The sequence below is a fragment of the Octopus sinensis genome, linkage group LG3 (genome assembly GCF_006345805.1).
Source record: "Octopus sinensis linkage group LG3, ASM634580v1, whole genome shotgun sequence".
In the NCBI taxonomy this organism is placed as follows: domain Eukaryota; kingdom Metazoa; phylum Mollusca; class Cephalopoda; order Octopoda; family Octopodidae; genus Octopus; species Octopus sinensis.
Genome location: NC_042999.1, coordinates 141,366,724 through 141,390,239, shown reverse-complemented (window position 1 = coordinate 141,390,239; position 23,516 = coordinate 141,366,724). Strand labels below are relative to the sequence as shown.

General features: G+C 35.0%; 1 protein-coding gene across 2 annotated transcripts; it reads left to right on the top strand.

Annotated features, from left to right (window-relative positions):
- The first annotated feature begins 1,957 nt into the window (after positions 1-1,957).
- Positions 1,958-23,169, top strand: LOC115209640. Of its 2 annotated transcripts, none has more exons than XM_029778096.2 (11): positions 1,958-2,129; positions 4,348-4,752; positions 5,758-5,840; positions 8,986-9,068; positions 10,252-10,299; positions 12,933-12,989; positions 13,220-13,364; positions 16,112-16,193; positions 17,177-17,438; positions 18,962-19,837; positions 20,736-23,169. In XM_029778096.2, the coding sequence occupies exons 2-11, from the start codon at positions 4,357-4,359 to the stop codon at positions 20,792-20,794; spliced, it is 2,091 nt and encodes a 696-aa protein (XP_029633956.1). In that variant the 5' UTR covers positions 1,958-2,129; positions 4,348-4,356; the 3' UTR covers positions 20,795-23,169. The 2 variants fall into 2 exon arrangements, with proteins under 2 accessions (XP_029633956.1, XP_036357325.1); XM_036501432.1 differs by having other exon boundaries at positions 1,958-2,253.
- The last annotated feature ends 347 nt before the right edge of the window (positions 23,170-23,516 follow it).

The window sequence follows — 23,516 nt, the reverse complement described above, 5'->3', positions numbered from 1 at the left end:
AACTTTGCCCAGGCTATTCTTATTCTAGTGGTAACACTCTCTGAGCATCCACCCTCACTACTAACTTGGTCACCTAGGTAGCGGAAACTATCAACTACTTCTAGTTTCTCCCCCTGGAGTGTGATGGAAACTGTTCTCTGAGTATCTGTGGTGTCTATTGCCCCTGTGCATCTGCCGTACAGGAAAGCTATCTCCTCAGTTAATTTTCTTTTGATGTTGCTGCACCTCCTATGTGTCCATAGCTGACAGTGGAAACTTATGGAGTTTCTACCTACACCTTTTTCTTACCAGCTACTTACCACACATCCACTCCTGCACCTACAACACAGCCACTCCTATATATATATAAATTTAATTGAATTAAAACAAGGATATAAAACCCTCTTAAAGGTATGTTGGCATATATGTGTGTGTGTGTGTGTGTCCTCAATGCCCACCACAACTAGCATTAGCATTAAAGCCAATCTACCCAGCAACATTTTAACATCATCATCATCATTTAACGTCCATTTTCCATGCTAGCATGGGTTGGATGGTTCGACGGGGGTCTGGTAAGCCGTGGAGGCTGCACCAGGCTCCAGTCTGATTTGGCAGTGTTTCTACAGCTAGATACCCTTCCTAACGACAACCACTCCGTGAGTGTAGTGGGTGTTTTTTACGTGCCCCCCCCCAAAAAAAAACACTAAAAGGGAAAAACAATCACATGAAATAGCGTGGTACTCTAGTGTATTTTAGATGTTCAATTAGGTCGATGAGAATTCACTTGAAACTAAACAGCAACAATAATACATTTAGCCAGAACAATTTAACTATCGACACCACCAACAATGCTCCCATCATCACCATCACCATCAACACCACTAACAAGTCACCAACTTTTGAATAACTACCTAGCAACAATAATAATAGTTTCAGCATTGTAGTAATGCCTGTTGCTACATATGATGTATGTCAACAAAACTGCCAATGTGTTTGTGTGTGTGTGTGAGAGAGAGTGTGTGTGTGTGTGTGTGTGTGTGTGTGTGTGTGGTGTGTGTGTGTGTGTGTGTGTGTGTGTGTGTGTTTGTGTATGTAGAGTGCGGAGTTTTTATTGCTCAAGTCAGCAGTGCAGGGGGTGAAGTACCCATTAATTTGATAAGCTTTCAACTAACTCTATTCATACGGTATTTTCTCCCACCGCATATCTTTGCCTTTTTATCTTCTTATTTCCATTCATACATCTATAGGAATATTATTAAAAATTTCTGCTCTCACAAAACAGTTTCTTCTTGGTGCTATGTGTTTTTTGATTACGTATTTGTTGATCATTGTTGCTGTTGCATTTATTATTCAAGGTGTCTGGGGGAAAAAGCCATCAAATAGAACTGAAGGTAATAGTGCGAAAAGGGACAGAATTACACTTTATGTTACACTGGATATTAAATTTGATGTTTAAAGGAAGGCTTGATATAACCACAGTGGGAACAAAACGACGTCATTTGACTTTCCGTGACGTATCATCATTATGTATGATGCACAAGTTGCTATTTTAAACTAATACTGCTTCTTTGGCACATAAAGAATTTATATATATATTATTGATTGATACCAAGCGAAGTTTAATTAAAAAATAAAAGTAACTTAGTCACTTTGCCGTTGGAAAAAATGTTTAACTATTACGGCCTTTTCTCAAAAATATAAAGTTCTGCGACCTTGTAAACAAATCATATATCAAGTACAGGTTCTGTTAAATATTCATTCAAAACATCATGAATGAAAAAAGAATTATTATATATATCCTCCGACAAAAAGTGTGGGAAAGGCATAAACATCACAGTCACTTTAATCCACCTTCACTTATAAGTTTTAAGCCATTTTGTTACACCAGAAACCAATAAGCATGTTGAAATGATAAACTTACACTAAAACGACCGTTGCTAAGGACATAACGCCACTTGCTTCCTTTTCCTACCAATAGGCGGCGCCTTTGCTGGTAAAGCGGTCTTTTAAAAAAGACAAGTTTATACTTCTATATAAATACATTTCAGTTTTTTAATTGAATTCGGATGTCTCGCTTTTTACCAGTTTTATTTTTTCACTCTAATTGTCAGTTGCTTAAATTTATACAATAACTGGATTTTATCAAAAAGGTGTGTTTTATTTCTGCATCTCTAATTAGACAACTGTAACATCAAATACATATAACAAAGTTAATTGCTCCATAATGTTTAAATATATCAGTTAACTTTTGCTATTGTTTTGTATTATTTTATTGTAAGTATTTAAACTTTAATTCATGATTTGTTTTTACTATATCCTTTAATCACAATCTATGTATCCAAACATATCCGAACGAAACAGTTAATATATACAACTATTTATATGATGAAAATACATATTCTTTCAAAATGAAGCACACACACACACACACACACCCTAAAAGAAGACTTTTGTTAAACGTTTAGTTGCTTATTGCTTGCCTTTTTACTATCTTTTGATGTTTGTGCTCTTTCTAACATTTATGTATACACATTTCGTTTTGCTCGAAGTTGGCCCTGATCAAGCAGACTTCATAATTAAAGACATTCCAATCGTGACCATCCGTTCCACCCCACCCCGACATAGTGTATCAAGGATTACATCATTTAATGTATTCCTTCTTTTTAAAGACTGCAATCTCAGATATATGTAGCTGGTATTTCTAGCTGATTGAGTGGCCATGTACAGGCTCCCTTGTTGACTTGTGTATTGTTCTTCAAGTACGAAAGCGATATTTGAATCTGCAATCCTTAACAGCATTATAACTAATTGAATCGCACTAAGTACATGTCTGATTCTTATTTGAATCGAAGAGAGTCTTTATGTAGTTCTTCTACCTGCTGGAAATAACAGCCATATGTCCCTCCACTTAGAGCCTAGTATTTAAAAAGTGGGGTAGTTACATTGAAAATGGAGTACTTGGATATCGCTTAAAAAAAAAAAAGGATGTTTCAGGCTAAAATACTTTTGGTCGTAAGTCTAATAAGATTTAACCTGGGAGTTAACAACTGTTACTTGTTTTGTAGTATATATATATATATATAGTCATAAAGCCATTAGTTCTTTTTTAGTGGTGTGGGTGACGGGACTGTAACGTTGATCCTTTCATAAGAGTATTGGTGACATTAAGTTCTGAACTTATTTTTTTCTGGTTTATATATAAAATATAGATATATGTCGTTGCTGTTATGCTAAACTGTCGTATGTCCAACTGTTTCAGATGCCGAGATATCAAAACTTGTCAAAGTGTACTACAACGGTTTTGCTATGGAATGAAAAACTTACGATACTTTTACATAATGGCATTATATGTATATGACAGGTTAATAATGCTGTGTATTAAACCAATGGAACTTAGAAATATATATATTTCTACGCTTCATTGGTTTAGTACACAGCATTACTAATCTATCTGTCATTATGTGTGTGTATGTATATATATATATATATATATATATATACTCTTTTACTTGTTTCAGTCACTTGACTGTGGCCATGCTGGAGCACCGCCTTTAGTCGAGCAAATCGACCCCAGGACTTATTCTTTGTAAGCCTAGTACTTATTCTATCGGTCACTTTTGCCGAACCGCTAAGTTACGGGGACGTAAACACACCAGCATCGGTTGTCAAGTGATGTGGGAGGGGGGGGGGCAAACACACACGCATATATATACATATATACGACAGGCTTCTTTCAGTTTCCGTCTACCAAATCCACTCACAAGGCTTTGGTCGGCCCGAGGCTATAGTAGAAGAGACTTGCCCAAGGTACTAGGAACCTGGAACCATGTGGTTCGTAAGCAAGCTACTTACCACACAGCCACTCCTACGCCTATATATATAATGAATTTTTTAATTTATAATTGACGATTAAAACATTGTTTTCTTTCAATTTTAAATTGAAAACACGGTTAATGACATTTTGGTTTATTAATTGTACATTGATTTATTGCTTTTTGTAAAGACGATATCTCATCTATAATATATCTGAGGGTTTTCGTGTAAAAGATTCTTACTATTTGTTACTATTGGAAACTGTATTCAATGACAACAGCTGAACTATGTATTAACGACTTTGTTAGTTCTCTTAAATATTGACTCCTTGAAATTATAGATTACAACAACCAGTACCCTCATATCTAGGATAGAAGTGACCTGTCTCTCTGGAGACTTAATTTTTATCGCAATAAGTCTGCCTAGTGTAGTTAAGCGAAGAGAAAAGTCCTATTATTTACAAGATTTCCCAAGTTTTGAAATACTGTACGATGATGGACATTTGGCCTTGTATTTAATCAAAAGTAATTTTCCCTTTTTCTTTTTTAAACATAGTTCAGCACAATGACCTCTCCAATGTCTCCAAACTTCAGCCCATGTTTGCTGTCCAACGCTTCTACACCAAATGATATCAGAGATACACCACTTAGCAAGAAGAGCAACAATAACCACACAGCATCTCCTTTTGAGAAGAATGGATATCTTATTAGATCTCTGTTACCTAGTCCTTACAACAAGTCTTTGGTATCTGCTCTTTCATCAGCTTCCTGTTCTGCTCGCTCCATATTAATGCATAGCACACCTCAAAGTGTCAAAGACCAGTATTCCAGACACCAGCATCTCTCAACTCCACAATCACAAGTAAAAAACCCTTTTGAAATTGCACTTATTAACCAGTTGAGCAGTTCCGTGGTTTCTCCTGGAATTTTTAATATGGCAACTCCAAATTCCAACGAAGAGGTAATAAACCTTGTATTACTGTATGGGTACATGTATATAATTTAATATTTTACATCTGTTTTAAGTCAGCAAGCTGGCAGGATCATTAGCACACCAGGTAAAATGTTTAGTGACATTTCATCCATCTTCACATTCCAAGTTCAAATTCCACCAATGTCGACTTCACCTTTCATCCTTTCAGCGTTGATAAAATAAGTACCACTTGAACACTTGGGTCAATGTAATTGACTTAACTCCTCCCTCTAAATAACTGACCTTGTGCCAAAAGCTGAAACCAATATTTTTCATCTTTTTTGCCAGGCTGGAATGTTTTGGATATTTACATAAATGTATGTATAACTGGATGCTATCCAGCTTTATCACATCATCTTATATTTTGAGTTTATATTCTGTTCTTTTATGACACAGAGTGTGAAGGGTAATTCCATGACCATTTTCCAGGCCTTTATGCAACAGAATGCACTCTGCTAAAAGCATCCAAGAGCCAGACAGTTGTGTTCAAACAAGCAACAGATTAAATGTATCAGGAACAAACCCTCTTGATACACTGTGGGATTGAACAGAAACTAAGTAGTTGTGAAGCAAAGTTCTTCATCACAGAGCCATACCTGTGGTTCATTTTCATTCTTCATGGTAGATAAAAGAAGCAATGGTGGAATTTAGATCCAAATGTAAAGGGATAACAATTTAAAAAGAAAAACTGCTTAATTTAATCATCTGATTCCTAAAGAAAACTAATCTTGTGTTAAAAGAAACTTATTTTTTGGTAAGTGGAAGTGTGCTCAAATATTGTCTTATCTATAGATTCATTAATTCAGTGACCCAATGGCTGTGTATATAAAATATTGATAATGTGGGTAAATACATTACTTTTCATTCTTTGTGTTTTGTGGTTTGGCAGCACATTTATCATTTCTTTCTTGTCATTTTGTATTTCATAAATTAATTTATGTTTTGTATTTTTATTTTACTTTTCAAATGTTTTACATATTTTCTTTCTTGTAGAATTTTGAGTGGACAATTGACCAACTGGCTACTTTACATCCAGTTGAAATTGATGAAAAACCTCAGTATAAGTCCACATTCAAGTAAGGAAGCTTATAATTGCAACTACTTTCATCACTGACCTCATCCTTATTATCATTGTTCTCATTGTCACTATTTCCACACAACTGTTCTTTGATTACCATTATCACCTTCATCACTACCACTATTACTACCTCCAGTACTATCATCATCACTACTAATGCCATTATCAAAACTAGTGAAGAAACTCAGAACCAAGTGACCCTGTAAGCAATGGATCTTGAATTCCTTCATAATAATTCAAAGGAAAATATAAAGAATGGGGATAGGACCTTGATCTTTAACCTTTTTTTTTTTACTATATTTGTAGCTATATTTCTAATAAGACTACCTAAGGGTTTTAATTAATTTTCAATTTAATGTAAACTTTCTGATAGTTTAATTATCTATTACTTTTTGCTTGCATTGATCATTTAGAATCTGTTATTATTCATGTCTGAATGAGATTTTGAACTAAAGATGAACATTTTAGTAAGAATAGTTTCATGTGTGTTGATATTAAAAAGGTAAATATCCAGTTTCTAGTGAATCCTTTTGTTAGAGAAAGGAGCTAGCCTGGTATTTCTATATAGTATTGCCAGAACAGGTGAATTTTTGTTGACTATTGCTTCTATGTTCCATACTGCATTTTAGTTGATTCTCCTTCCCACCCCAGTTGTGTTAAGGTTGTATTTCTGCAAGTGACAGTGATCTTTAGTTCTATCTCACTGTGTGTCACCCTGAACAAGTATCTGTAGCCTTGGGTTAATCAATGCTTTGTGAGTGGAATCGGTACATGGATGCTGTATGGAAGCTTATTGCATGTGTGTGTATATATATATATATATATATATATATATATATATATATATATATATATATATATATATATATATATATTATATATATATATATGTGTGTGTGTGTAATATATATATATGTCTCATACTTCCCTTCCATTATGACTGCCTCTCCCTCATCTCCTTTCCCTTGTCTGTTGTATCCTCATCACTATACTACTACTCTTTATCCCCATCATCATTGGTCACTTCCCCCTCCTTACCAACCATTCACTACATCCACTCCTCCACCCTACTCAGTATCTACACTTGTCACCCTCTCTTCCCTACCCTATTCTGTTTCCTTGCATGAGAGTGTTGAACAAAAAAAAATAGTGATGTTGTTGACACTGTCAGTCAACAAACTATTGTCTAGCTCTGCACTTTTGAAGATAAGTTGAATAAAAAAAAAACCTTGTTTGAAAAACAGGCGAGGGTTAATAACAGGAAGTGCAAATCTCTATAAAAGATAAAAATATACCTCAATAAGTACTCATCCAACTCACGCTAGCATGGAAAAATGGACATAAAGCAAAAAAAAAACAAACATTTGTGGCACTGTCATATCGGGGATAGAGAAAGCAGGTTGTTGTGTTAGAGCATTGGTAAACCAACTGATTAGCTGCTGGTTTGTAAGCCTTCAACTGTTTTGTGTCTGTGGTCTAGTTCACTTAACTGTAAAGTACAACAGCATAGGGAGAATTCATTATTCACTTGCAGTGTTAAGCTCAACTTCTTGGGATAAAACTTAATTCTATTGCACTGACTTTCACTAAATGAAGATAGTCTTTGAAGGCCCTCCTATGACCTAATGGATTATAGGAGATTTTACATTTAGAGTGAGATCAGCCTGGAAAGACCAATGTTGCTGAAGTTACTATCTGCTAGGAAAATTTGAAATATTGTATTCTGTACAAGACAGATGTTCAAGTTGATAGGGTATTGGGTTGTGAGGTTGCTGGTTTGTGTCTGATCACATGAAATTGAGTTGTATCTGTAATCCTTAATTCTCATCAGCCCAATTTATCTACATGTAAATAGGTACTGCAGCATGGTATGATTGCAAATAGAAACTTCAATATAAAATCAATGAATGATTTACTGATTTGCAATGCAGACTTCAGTGCAGTTTAATCTATAAGGTGTGATTTGTCTCATTTATTTAATACCTATGAAACCAGAGATAAATTCCAGTCAGTGAAGAAAAAGATTAGCTGTCCATCAAATTCCAGTTGGTGAAGAACAAGATTGGCTGTTCATCCTATGGTGTGGTTATACAATCTGCAATAGACATGTCCTTCAGTGCCTTACTCTTGCTTTTCTCCTTGACTAACTGATGTCATGTACTCTCACAGTAAACCATATACCTGGTACAATGTATGTTAGTATCTCCTTTAGCCTTTGTAAAGGCCATTAGGGTTTGGCATTTAGCTTTGCTTTGATGTTGTTAAGCAAATGCATGATATTTTCTTTGGATAGAATATCAGCCTAACACAGATATTATTCCCTTAAGACCGACTACTTCTTGTTATAAATAAGTTCACAGAAGTAATTTATTCAGCTGAGTAAATTGAAGTGTGAATAATAAAGAATACAGTAATTCCTCACCATATCGCAGTTCACCTATTGTGGTTTATTATTTAAGCTTATGTTGATTCCTCTATGCTGTTGTTTTGCATTTATTATAAAAATATTAATAATAGATATACAGTACTGTTTCTACTTCGTGGATTTTCTCATATTGCAGGGGTGGGGGTGGAACATAACATCCGTGATAGTCTAAGGATTACTGGTAATCTAATAATATCAATAGTAAGTTCAAATCCTCTGACATCTGTTACAACTGCATATTGTATTTCATCAATATTATTCAAATGGCACACTAAAACTGATCTTCAGATGGAAATGACTAGTGCATTTCTTTCACATTCATCATTTACAGTATCTGTATTTGTATTTATTAATAGAATAGGCACCTAAATCAATTGGTAAAAGCAAGGAACATACTATCCTGTCATATTTGCCTGCAAGTTATGGCTATTCCTCAATTAGGTAAATTAAATGTACTGCTGAAATACTCAACCTAAATGCCATGTTAAAATCTACATTCAGATCACATTGCATATTTTGTTGTCTTGTTGATATTTGCATTATGCTTATAGGTTTAGGTTTCATATGATTGGAAATTATTTCTTGACATCTGAGAAATAAAACTATTCATAACAGTGTTTAAAGCAACATGAGTTTTTGATTCCACAAAATTCATTTAAGTAAGACTTTATTTACATGATGTTTTTTCACATTTTACCACAATATCTTCTGTTTGCAGTCCTGCAATAGAGACAAAAGCTCAGGAAGCCATAGAGCAATATTTTAATACTCGTCTTGTTGTACTTTCTCCAATAGAAAATGGTATGTTAAAGAAACATTGTTATTTGCTATTTATATATTGAACTTGTGCATTGAATTTGATATTTTAATGACATAATTGAAGATTACTTATAAGTTTCTGTAGAAATCTACTCTTTATTCTGCCAAACTTGTGGCTTCATATTATTTACTTCATTTTGCATTCTCACAGTTATATTCCTCCTTTACAAATTATTTTATTTCTAATAACAAAAAAAAAATTAATATTCTTATTAAGAGTAGCAAAAGGGTTAAACTACTTTCAAGTTATCTTGTGTATGTATATAGTTCATGCAGTAAAGTGGTGGGTAATACAAAAGACATCTGGCTGTGAAAACTATGCCAAAATAACAAAACCTACTACAAAAATGACTGTTTTTTGTTGTCTAATCTTGGTTGATTCTGAACATTCCATCCATAACCATCCTGTCGTTTTAGTGGTATGTAGGACTACATTATATAATGGGTCTTCACCTTATAATGTAAGAAGGTAGAGGTGTGATTTGAGAGAGATTTAGCTGCTATTTTTAGTAGGTTGAAAGACCATGTAGAGGTTCCTTTTTTTGTCTGCTTCTGTGTGGTGTATGTCTGATAATGAAAGATCATAATAATGGTGTGTTTCTGCTAGATACATCTAACCAATGCCAATATGGAAAAGGATGATAATGATATACACATGTGTGCAGGATTTATTTACCACACACTGTTATAATAATTAGTCATCTACTAGCTTTTGTGTGTGTGTGATTAACCCCACTGAGCTTCTATTATTGATAAAAGGATTTGAGTTTAGTAATGCAAGCTATCAAAACATAGCTAAATTATTGAGTACCTTACCACCACATGGTACTTATGTTTAGCTAAGTAAGAATTAAGTGCCTTAGCTACAGAACACTATCATTGATTGACTTTGTTGTTGTTTAACATCCAGATCAACCCTGATCAAGTTGACTAATGATTAGTCATTCAGTTAATAACCATTCAATCTTTTTTTTTTTTTTTTTTGCTTTTTTCAGTAAAGGATGTAATATGAGGCAAATTTGGCTGCTATTTTAAGCAGGGTTAGCAGGTAGACATCCTCTTCCATTAGTTAGTTTTTGTATTAGCTTCTGAAGCATAGAAATGAATCCCTTTTTATTTATTTGGTTATTCATTCAGTTAATATTTGCTTTTATATATGTTTCAGAAAAATCAGATCAGAATGAAAATGCAACTTCTAAGAAATCTGTTACTAGTAAAGTATTTCAGTTTTCTTTTCAAAACATATTTCACTTAAACCTGCTTATACATCATCATTTTTGCTTAACGTCTGCTTTCCATGCTGGCATGGGTTGGACTGTTTGACTGAGGGCTGCACCAGGCTCCAATCTGATCTAGCAAAGTTTCTACAGCTGGATGCCCTTCTTAACACCAACCACTCTGAGAGTGTAGAGGGTGCTTTAACATGCCAGTGGCACAAGGGCCTGTCAGGCGGTACTGGCATCAACCACGCTCAAATGGTGCTTTTTATGTGCCACCTGCACAGGAGTCAGTCAGGTGACGCTGGCAATGACCACACTCAAATGGTGCTTTTCATGTGCCACCAGCACAGGAGCTAGTTAGGCGAAACTGGCAACAATCTCGCTCAAATGGTGCTTTTAATGTTCCACTGGCACCCGTGCCAGTCAGGTGGTACTGTCATCAGTCACGACAATGATTTCACTTGCCTCAACAGGACTTCGCAAGCAGGGATTATTGCCCAATGTTTGAAGGGTACTCTTAAACGGGCTGGTTATGCAGCACTGGTATAGGCCACGAGGTTATGGTCTCACTTGGCTTTCCAGGTCTTCTCAAGCACAGCTTATCTCTAAAGGTCTCGGTCACTTGTCATTGCCTCGGAGAGGCCCAATGTTCAAATGTCATGCTTCACCACCTCGTCCCAGGTCTTCCTGGGTCTGTCTCTTCCACAGGGTCCGTCAACTTGCTAGGGTGTGACACTTTTTCACACAGCTGTCCTCATCCATTTGCAACACATGACCATATCAGTGCAATCGTCTCTCTTGCACACCACATCTGATGCTTCTTAAGTCCAACTTTTCTCTCAGGATGCTTACACTCTGTTGTGTATGCACACTGACATTACACATCCAGCGGAGCATACTGGCTTCATTCCTTGCAAGCTTAGACATGTCCTCAGCAGTCACAGCCAATGTTTCACTGCCATGTAGCATGGCTGTTCACACACATGCGTCATACAGTCTACCTTTTACTCTGAGCGAGCGGCCCTTTGTCACCAGCAGAGGTAGGAGCTCTCTGAACCTTGCCCAGGCTATTCTTATTCTAGCAGCTACACTTTCAGAGCATCCACCCCTGCTACCGACTTGGTCACCTAGATAACAGAAGCTATCAACTACTTGTAGTTTTTCCCCTTGGAATGTGACGGAAGCTGTTTTCTTCACATTTTCAGTGTTTATTGCTCCTGAGCATTTGCCACGCACAATAACTATCTTCCCAGTTAGCCTTCCTTTGATATTGCTGCACCTCTTATGCGTCTATAGCTTACACTGGGTACATTTTATGGAGTTTCTACCTACGTTTTTTCTACAGATCTAGCAGGGCCATCTACCTGAAGGGATTTGTGGTTTGTCAGCCTAACTACTTATTAAGACTTTGGTTTTTGCTAGGTTGACTCTAAAGCCCTTCGATTCTTGTCCTTGCTTCCATTCTAGTCCTTGCTTCTCTACTTCTGATAGTTACTCAGCTATTAGAGCAAGGTCATCAGCATAGAGAAGCTCCCAGGGGCATCCTGTCTTGAATTCCTCTATTATTGCCTGGAGGACTATGATGAATAAGAGGAGGCTGAGGACTGATCCTTGGTGGACCCCTACCTGGAATTCACTGTACTCATTTCCCTCTTCCTACATCTACTATATCACCTCCTACCATACCACAAGTTCTACTTCAATTATTTTACCTACCTTTTAACTCAGTACTGCATCACTTGACATTTCTTCTCACTGGTCATGAATCATTAAATTTTGCTACAATTCAAATTGAGCGGTAATCACATTTACCTCAGGTACTCTTTTACTCTTATGTTAGTTAGTTAGTTAGTTAGTTAATTTGGCTCAAAAGCAAATAGCAAGGCCATGTAGGGGGACATGGAGTTAAGTACAGGGTGGTGTTCATGTAAAGAGTTCAGGCCACTTGAGGTCCAGGGAGGCTTTGAACAAAGCGGTCGTCGGCATCTTCACCATCTCGTCTGGCAGCTTGTTCCACGGATCCGCAACCCGGACGGAGAAAGCTCCTCTCCTTCGATTGACTTATATAACTGAGTCTGTAAAAGGACTATGAAAACTGCCTTTCTTCATTAGATAAGGAATAAAAAATGGGAGCTTTGCAGGCTTAAACTATATTTTGCTTTGTAGTTTGTTATCAGTTTTCTTTCTAAATTTGCAAAAACCATTCCTCTCAGGAATGACTTTTACAAATTTAGACATTTGCATGAAGTCTTGAAATAATTTTCATATTATAACTAGTACATTCTTTGAAGTGGTTGGTGTTTAGAAGGGCATCCAGCCAAAGAAACCATCCAGCCAAAGAAACCATCCTAAAACAGATATGGAACCTGAACAGCCCTTCAGGTGGTTGGCTCCTGTTAAACCGTCTAACCCATGCCAGCATGGAAAATGGACGCAGATCCTTCTACTAACAACTCAACAGTGAAGTGACAGTAGTGGAACTTGTTGTTTGTAATAACAAGGTTTTAACTTACAACTTTGTGATTAATAATCCAGAGTCTTCACACTCACTGTATTTGAAGATTTGTTCTTATTCTCTTTTATCTGTTTCTGATTAACTGAATGGTCATGTTTTTCTTATTTGTAGTTGGCTGTCAGACATGTTTAACTTTACCATTAGACCTCAATATCAATAAGGTTTTAGGTAAGTTATTTTCATTTTCACACATATACACACACACACATCCTCTCTCTCTTTTCTATTTTCTTTTTCTCACTTCTCCTTTCTTGCTCTCTTTCTTCTCTCTGCTATTCATCTGTCATTCTCTTTCCCTTTTACTTTCCTCTCTTTTCTTCTATCTTCCCTCTACTATTTTTCTGACTGCCTTGTACTTCTTATACTTAAACTAATTTAACACTATTGATAACTTGTAGGACAATATATGACTTATGAAGAGAAAAGGAGTGATGCTGAAAATAGCCAGTCAGAATCGTTCAGTACTGCTAGTCTTCGGCGCAAACTGTTCTGTCAAGAGTTTCAGGAGAGTGACAGTAGTTCAATGGGCAGTAATATGGCCAGGTAAGTCCCAATGGCTAGTTCTGTCTTGAAAACAAAATCAAAACTATTTCAACTGTATTTCATTGTTTTAACACGAAATTACATCAGCTCTGAATACCTATTTACCTTTTACAAGACCTGTAAAAAAAAAAATGAATGAGTATGTAAGATATTGAGCAAATAGCTTAGTACAAATTTACCCTAGTGTCATTCAAAAAAAAAATCACATCATTGAAATCTCAAAGCTACAAGATAATGCTTGATTAATTTAAAACAATGTGAATAAGTATTACATTTGACAGTTATCTGAATGCTAAAGAGTTCAAATATTTGGCTCACTTATATAGGACGATACACCCACCACATTTACCTATCCTTCATGTATGAGACAGTCCATTTAAGCTTTTGTTTCATAATTTGCTCTGTAGAGAAAGAGCAGAATCCAAATTCTTTCCCAACTGCCCTTGAGTCAAACATAGGAACATTTGTATTAGGTTAAAGTGTTGATTAATTTTCAGTTTTAGATTTTGAAGTTGGTTGTAATAATTGATGTATCATGTGATGAATGCTCTCCTTTACTTGATCTGGGTGTTGAGCAGATGCATTATTTGTTAAATAAAGTCTTTGGGATATGGATTCCTTATTGTTACTTCTTATGGCAGTTTATTCAGTGAATCAAAATGGACAGCATTCTACATGTTGAAAATACAATTCCTTCTGTATTGGCCTGCTTGGAATTCAAACACTTCTTGCATGCATTTGAAAATTCTCTTGCTAGTATTACTAGTTTCAACAGACTACAAACTTTCATAAAATTCTGATCTCACAAAACATTCAAGTTTATTGTAATTTGTGATAGAAGAATGCAATAAACTGTCTAAAGGATAAGTTCATGTATTAAGTCCATGCAAAAGCATGGCACATATGCCTGTAAATTTCTGTTGTGATCTTCCAAGGAGTTAATGCATACATTGATAGCATCCAAATACAAGTCAGTAGATTCATTATCATTCTGCATGACATTTTTTGTCATATATGTCAAGATATCAAGTTGTTCCTTAAGATAAAAAGAATAAATCCTATATGCTATAGATCTTTCTTGCAATCAGACTTGGACACAATGCAGCAATGGATTACTGACTGGCAACTCAAGCTGGCTGTGAACAAGTGCATCACCATGCATTTTGGGAGGGAAAAAATCCAGCTTTTACATAATCTTAAGAAGTCTGTTAGTGAATGTGACCCAGGTATTATTGTTAACACTGATCTGTATTGGACAAATTGCATCTCTAAGATTGTCAAGAAGGCTGAGGGTGACTTAGCATTAATCAGTATGACCTTTGTCAGTTGCTTTCCAGCTATCTTTTTAAAACTGTATATGACTGTGGCAAGTCCACACTTAGTTTTCTTCACCAGTCTGGAAACACTATCTTATTCAGCATAACAATCTCCTAGAAACTGTTCAGAAATGTGCTACCAGATGAATACCCACCGTCAGACATCAACATTAAAGCTCTGACATCTGGCAACTGACTTGGTAGATACTCACAAGATTATCCACCATCTTTCCAACAGCGACTGTGGGCACCTTTTTGAATTCTGCATGTCTAACACTCATGAACATACTTACAGAATCAAAATACAGCACAGTACCCATGACTTTTGGAAACATTTTTTCATACTCAGAATTGCTGAAGCATGGAATAAACTACTTGCATCGGTTGTTAGCATTTGAGACACTACATCCTTGAAAACTTTCGTGCTTCTTGAAATTTGCTAACAGTACACCTGATGCCCCATCCCTTTTTTCTTTTCTTTAGACTTTTTCACTGTTCACATTCTGTGCACCTGAGCACTGTACATATGTTCATTATATATTAATTTCTTAATGAACTGTTATTAAAGTATTTAATTTATGGTTGACAAATCTTCTAATTGCCTTGGTTGTAGTTACATTGAGTGTTTTAATACAGGGATGCTGTGAGTGAAGTGAAGGTTAGCAACGACCACAGTGATAAATTCAGGGTACAAGTAGGGGTTCACCAAGGATCAGTTCTCAGCCCCCTTGTGTTCATGGTCCTCCAGGCAATAACAGAGGAATTCAAATTTCAGATGGGCTGCCCCTGTGAGCTCCTGTATGATAACCTTGTTCTTATAGCTGAATCACTTTCTGAACTAGAGAAGAAATTGCAGGCATGAAAACAAGGTCTAGAATCAAAGGGCCTTAAAGTTAGTCAAGCAAAAACCAAAGTCTTAGTAAGTAGGAGAGCAGACAAATCACAAATCCCTTCAGGTAGATGGCCCTGCTCAATCTGTAGAAAGGCATTGGTAGAAACTCTATAAGATGCACCCAGTGCAAGCCTTGCAGCAATATCAGAGGAAGGTTGACTTGGGAGTATAGTTTTTGTGTTGGGAAGGTGCAGAAGTGCACTAAACACTAAAAATGTACAGAAAAGAGGCTCCATCAACTACCAGGTGGGTAAACTAGAGGTAGTCAACAGCTTCTGTTATCTAGGTCAGTGGTTCCCAAAGTGCAAGCTTACATGTGCATTAATGTCGCTAGTTGTGATAAAGAGGCCATTGTTATTCATTACGGAGAGGGTCTTACTTTTAAAGGTTTACTATTAGTATACATAGTGCTAAAGAAGTCAGTGTACACATATTTGTTTTTGTCACTCGAAAAATATTTTCAGAGTAACTTTTTGCATACACAGACCAAAAATTAATGACAGTAGATTTAAGATATTGTAAATTTTCTGTACTTTCAGATCAGACGAGTCCTTAAATGAGTGTGATATACCTCCTGCTCCTATACCCACCACACCCGACTGGGACAGATGTGCTTCAATGGTTAGTGTATACCTACATCTCATTGTTATTTTTACTTTTTTTACAGTCTGCTTTATCAAATCTGTTGTCAATACTTTCCCTGCCATCAATATTACGTTTAAACAGAACTGCATTGATCTTCACTTCTAATACCCTCAAAACTGAAATAATAAACAAATTTGTTTACTAGTACATTAAGCACTTGCTTATGATTCTCAAATGAGTCACAGTGAAGTGAATCAATACTAATTTAATGAAGGCAATAGGAATGGCTGAAATAGCACTGTATTTGATTAAAATTGCTAGCTTACTTTTAGGTTCAGAGTTCAATTCTTTCCACATGAAGACTTCACAGATTATTCCTTATACTTAAAAAAAAATTGGTTTAACCAGATTTCTCAGGAAGAGAGTAAGATGGTAAAGTCTTGGACTAAATGCTTTATTGTATTTAGTTTTGTCTTTCCTCATTCCACCAAAGTTGACTTGAACATTCAATTTTCCATTGTGAATAAAATAAATATCAAGAAAACATTTTTATATTTACTTGACTAATCGTCACTTTTTGAGAATTAACCTTGTGCCTTGCAAAAAAAAAAAGAAAATTGATTTTATGTTATTGACACAAATGAGTGTGTTAGTTTTGAAATAATTTTGGAAAATTTGAATTTAAATTACTGGAAAATGGTTTTCATAACTATTTTCTCTTCTTGTGGCTAACCACTCTGACAAAATAGAGGTGATACTGATTTCAGTTAACCACTGAAGATGACTGCAAGTAATATACATTGCCTTAGATGGGGGATATAAGAATAATGAGTTTGAATGCATAACCTTTTGGTCAATATACATCAGGACTGAAACTTCATTGCTATCTTATAGATAGTAATCAAAATATTCAGGTTCTTAGTGCACATAGTCATGCCAATATTAAGAAAGAAAAATTGTAATGTCATTTCATATATTTATTTTGTATAAAAGGAAATAATTTAACTTTAAATTTTCAGAATCCACTATCTTCAAGTCCTGTGAGTCACCGTAGTCGTCGTTACAAATCATATATAGCTGGAGATGCTTTAGACTGCAGTGGAACTGTCTTATCACCAATTCACCAGCTATCATCTCCATTGTCAACCAGATCTCGATCAAATTTCCGTCGACATTCTTTAGGTTCTTTAGAAGATTCTAGCAAGCGTTTATCTAGTCCTTGTGTATCACCAATTAATTTAGAAAGTCATTCATCAGAAATGGCTTCTCTCAATATATCAGGTATTTGAATTATTTTCATCTGTATTCCAGTTAATTGTAGATTAAAATGAAGATGTAACAATATAAAACAAAGAACTTTCCAATCTATCATGTCACATTTTTAGATAGGGTTCAGTTACTGGAAGCTAAATGCATTTTCCTGTCATGGAAAGACTTCAGGGACTAGATTACTGAATTTATATGAAACCATCATTTAATAAAATGCAACAAGTTCATAATTTATTGATCCTCTAAATAGTCCTTTCAGGTGATTTAACCCTTTAGTTGGCAATGTTCATGGTGCATATTAACAAATTCTTGTGTTTCTAAATTTATTAAATGAGAATTACTATGATATTAAGTAACTAAAAGGTGAGGTAGCTGACTGACTGTTAGATATCAACAGGCTGTTAGGCAAGATACCAGCCTGCTTGCTAATGAATAAGTCATTGTTGTCTAACTTATTTTAAATTGGCTTGTAAGTAAAGGAATTAAGGTCTGCTGAGTCTTAGCTTGTTAGATATTAGTCAGCTGATCATTTGGTAAGATTTACAATAACTGAATCATTAGATCACCTTTTCTGGTATAGATGTTTATTAACACTTTTTCATGGTTGTGTGGATGAGATGAAAGTATGTTGCAGTAGAGTATTTTACTGCTGGATGCCCTTCTTGTCATCAGTCCCACTTGTTTACAAGTGAGTTAATAATCTCCTAGTTCATCAAGCAGCAAACAGCCTGGATATATCTTGTGTGAAAAACTGGAAACAAGCAACACTGTATAAATGGTCCTTTTGTTTACAAAGATCATACAACTTGTCTAGAGCTGTTGAGAAGCTCAGACATGCTTTTGTGGTGGACTACAATCAAATGACACTTTTTGGAAGCCATTGTTTACAAACTGGTAAATGAAAAAGAACAAAACGTCACTCACACACACATACATACATGTGCATGCACATTCAATGAGCTTCTTTCAGTTTCTGCCTACCAAATCACTCACAAGGTTTTGGTCAGCCTGAGGCTATAGTGGAAGACACTTCTCCAAGGTGCCATACAGTGGGACTGAACCTGAAACTATATGGTTTGAAAGCAAACTCCTCAACCACACAGCCTTGCCTGTGCCTAGTTTCAATATTTTAGTTCATCTTATTGTAAGCAGATACAATGAAGAGGTGCATTTAATCTCTATAAGCAGTAAAGGGATTATAACTGACGAGTCTTTTAACTTTAGTGCTGAACAAAATGTATGATGTGTGATTAATATTCCTATCTAGAGTTATTGCTATTTCTCTGAGGTGACTTTTAGCCAAAGTTGCTTGCCTTAGATGTCCTTTGCAGGCATATAATGCTCTCAGATAGCTGTGAAGATAGATTTTGTTGAAACAGTCAAAATTGTCTCTGCAACACATCCAGTATTACATATTTATCTCTTGTCCATCACTTCCATACACATTTTCCATCCTTGTTATGTGTGAATTAATCATGCACCATAAATGAACTTATTTTGTAAATTGATATTTTTACCATTTAAAAAAATTCCAGATGTTCCAATGGAAAGTTCAATGAAAACTCCGGTTTCTTCACCTTGTCACAAGCTTTCTAAAAACAATACAAACTGCTTAAAACCCAGTTGCCTCGAAGGAATGTCACCTTTGTTTTCATCAGTTCAAAAAGAAATTGAATTGGTCAATTCTATTAAAATTGACTCAGACAGCAGAAGAACTACTTTAGAAGAATTAAAAACATCAAAGGAAGAACCCTCTTTACAAAATGTGGTTCAAAGACATACTTCCCCACCATCTTCTAACATTTATACTGCCAAAGAGACAGTCGGAATTCCATCAAACGAAGCTCAATTATTTTGCATCAAGAAAATGCCAGAAGCTCAACCAAAATGTAACATTTCAATGAATTTTTCTGAAATGACCAGTGTCTTATCTACCTCCAATAATTTTAGCATGATGCCTTCCAAGTTTGAAGTGACTAATGTAGATAGCTTGCAGAGTGTGTCAACATCTCAACAAGATACAGGATACATGTCATACAATGTTGGCTCACGTTCAGAAATGTCTCAAACTTCTAAATCAGGCTTCATGGGCACATCATCACTACAAGACAATGCAGATACAGATAAGTATATTATAGATCAGTCTTCTCATTGTAAACCTAATCACACTTCACTAATTAGGAGCAGACTACATGTAGAAAAGACTATTGCAGACAAATCTAATCTTGATTATGCAGATGTAGTTGAGCGAGCTCACAAGATGCTAAATTTAACACCTAGCATACCACAAAGTGACAAACAGCATCTTGAAACTCTTTTTAAAAATACAGCTTCTTATGAAGCTTCAAATTTCCAATGGCATCCTATTGGAGCTTCAACTCCAACACACAAGACTCTTTTCAAACCTGCAAGTAAGTAAACTATTCTTGTAAAACATTTTTAGTGTTCTATTGCTGTAATTAGGTTAATTGTGAAATCTCTGGTTTTATATTAGTAAGCTTCGTTCAGTGTTGTTTTTCTTTTTCATTTTTTTGACAGGGTCTAAGATAATCCACTGTCGAACTATTATTTAATAGCAAGATCTATCTGCTGTCACATACAAGTATGGAGATGACCGTTTAGCCAGTTATCTTAGTTATTTTTACATATGGTCAAATGAAATTGTCCTTCAGTTTATATTGTGCATTAACAGAAAAACAAAGTTAAATTAGATCACAATATGTCTATCTGTATATCACACAGAAAGTACATTTTTTTTTTAGTTTTGTAATTTTTGTATAAATATATCAGCATATATGAGACTAAGTTATTATGAATGCTAAGAGATTTGAAGCTTTTTAGAAAAATTCTGAAAATCATTGACAAACATAACTTTTTAACTATGAGAGTATTTAGTGTTATCCTCTTGGGTAAACTACAAACCTAAGAACCATAGTTATATAATTTTAATCTACAGCATTGTTAATGACAAGTAAATGTTCTTTTTCTGTTGGAAAAATGTTTCAGATGTGAGAGAGATGCATTTTTGTAACATTAGTTTTGTATTCTGTTGTGTCTGGGGAGAGTCATTCTCTTTTAGTGCCTTATAATTTAACACACTCACTGGTAAAGTTTCCTCTCATTTACTCATTTATTTTTCTAAAATTTTCATTGCATCTTGCAACCTTTTTAATAGTTGTTGACTGTCTACCCAGACACAACAGAATATGCCTCAACACATGAACTCACATAAAGAATCTTGCAAACCAAATCCAAAAACGAAATTCATTTTATATATATGGGTTAAATAAAATTCTGTTTTATTTTCAGGTGAAACTGCTGCTGAAATTCTTAAAAAAGCTCATGATGATCTCTCTCAGGCACTTTAATCAAAAAACATTTTAAATATCATCTTTGGAAATAATCCATTTTATTACGGTTTTAATGAGATTTGTTTCATATTTTCATATTCATTTGTATGATAGTTGTTTATAAATTGTACAGTTTTTAAAAATATCTTATATTTATATAACTAAATATGTAAATATTTCATCTTATTTTTTTTAAATGTATTTTTCTAAACATTTTTCTATTGAATCATTATTTCTTACGAGTTATTTAGTATGTTATTGAAATTATTTCTAACGAGTTATTTAGTATGTTATTGAATAACAAAATTTCATTTAAATAAACATCAAACCAAGAACAATGAAATTGTTTTGGGGTTTTTACTAAGTGTATGAGCAAATCAATACAGTGTTGAACAAAATGATTTTCAGTATTTTATTTTGTCCTATTACATTCCAAGTTCAGATTCTACTAGTAATGACTTTGATATTTATTTTAGCAACCAGTAAGGAACAGTTTTGTACTGGATCCAATGCAACCATTTGTACTCTCTCTTAAATTTGTGAACTTGTTCTGTTGCAAGAATTTGTTTCCATTATTATGATGGTTATGTATGATTTTATGATGTTGGCACTAGCATAGCTAGATTGTGTACTGCCCAGGGCGGCCCTTCTGTATGATGCCCCCAGACCCCACAAAAAACACATTATTTACAGCAGACCTAAAAGTGGTGCCCCTTTAAAAATGCTGCCTGGGGCAGACCACCCTGCTTTAGCTACGCTAGTGAATGTTTTTATTCAAACTGTGATGCTGCATAGTAATGAGTTGTAAGTCTTGAATGAAGAGAATTTGTGAAGACTTGGAAGAAACAAAGCAAGCACACTCTGCTTGGATGTGTAATGTTAGTGTCCATGAATGACAATGCAATAAGTTGAGAAAACTGAATATAGGAGGAATCAGCTGTAGGGTAAAGAGAATAAATTCATGTGATGTATATAGAGGATGACAGATTTATATTGCACATCATGAAGGTAATGATAAAGAACTATGACAAATGACAGCATACAATACTGGAAAAGCCCCAATTGCCTATGCAAACGTACATTAAAATAGAAGTTGCCCATTTTTGTACCTGCTAAGTTTCCATTTGCTACTTCTGCCTATTCAATATCCTCTTGTCTCTCTATCAGTTACTTACCTACACAATGAAGGATAGCATTAGATTTGCCCTTAATCAATCCCAATTACCATCATCTTATCTCTCTATCACAGTGCTTGAGGAACAAGGGATTGCACTGGATCTATAGGTATCTGATATATTCCTCCATTTAACCTTCTGTTCTGCCAGCCACCTTTCCTTCACTTTTAAGTCACTCATTCGTCTATCACATTCCTACCATGATCATTTCTATGATTAAAAATAACTTACTCTCTTGCTTACCAGCAAACATGCAACTGCCATTAATTTCTCTCGCTCACCTTCTGTTGCATTACACCTTAGTTTTACTGTCTCTATCTTCACCTTACTCTTTCTTGCTCTTTCATTTTCATTTCTCCCTTTTCTAACACACTGTCACACTAATCACTCTGTTACTCCTTCTATCATACTTTTGCTTCTTTCTCCCTCTCACCCTAGTTCATCTTCTTTAATTACCCTCTATCCTATTCACTATCTTAATTACATTGCCGTCTACGAATGGAGAACTCAAGGTACAAGGGAATTTTATTTGAGCCAATAATGTGCACCCAGTACACTCTGTAAGGTGATTGATGAGTAAGTGGAAGAAACTTAGGATTGAGAAGAGTCTTTAGTCTTGTCTACTCATAGTCATGACAACCACTCTAGTGTTAGTACCACAATAAAATGCACCTATTTAAGTGGTTGGTGTTAGGAAAGCTTTAGTTACCATGCTAAAAGTGTGAAATGTTCTCCAACTCAACTAGGAAAGCAGAAACTCTGAATAAGAACTGGCTCAGATCATGACAGCTTGTCCAAATCTACTAACATGAAAAGTTAAGATAAAATGCTGCTATTGTCTAAATTTGTGTATTTTGATTATACCAGTATTAAGATTGTTTTCAGTTTTTTAATGATTCTAGAACCTGGCAATTTTTATATAATGGTTTACATTAAGAAATTTAATTTTCGGACATTATTTTGTCACAAAATGTAGTTAGTGTTGTAAAAGTATAAGCTAAGATACTGGGGCATTGATACTTGATTTTGACTCTGAGTTGAAATTATTTCTCTTCTGCTGCTTAAACTTTGGAAAAAGTAATTGTGATATCTCATTTTCATTCTCTTAAGAAAATTAGATTTTATGTCTAGTTAAAAGAAATCAATACTTTAATGTAATATCGGTTTATTATTCAAAATGTGGAGAATTTAATAAACATTTTATCTTATGAAATGATACAGCTTTTTTCTTTTTTTCTTCAAATCATCAGTTATACTCTTTCTGAACCATCAGTTCTTGAATGTTTGGGTAGTAAAAGACAGGTGATGTGTAATTAGCTTTAAATTTTAAAATTTGTATATGTGAGATTATCTTTTGGGCTGTGGACATAATTCTTTGCAGTATTTAGGTATAACACTTCATATTCTAAGTTCAAATTCTGCTGAAGGCACTTTTATCTTCCTTTCCTCCATCATCATCATTTCCTCCAGGATTGATAAAATACCAGTAAAATACTGTGGTCAATGTAATCAATTAATTCCCTCCTCTCAAAATTTGTTGATTTTGTGCCTAAATTTTGGTATGT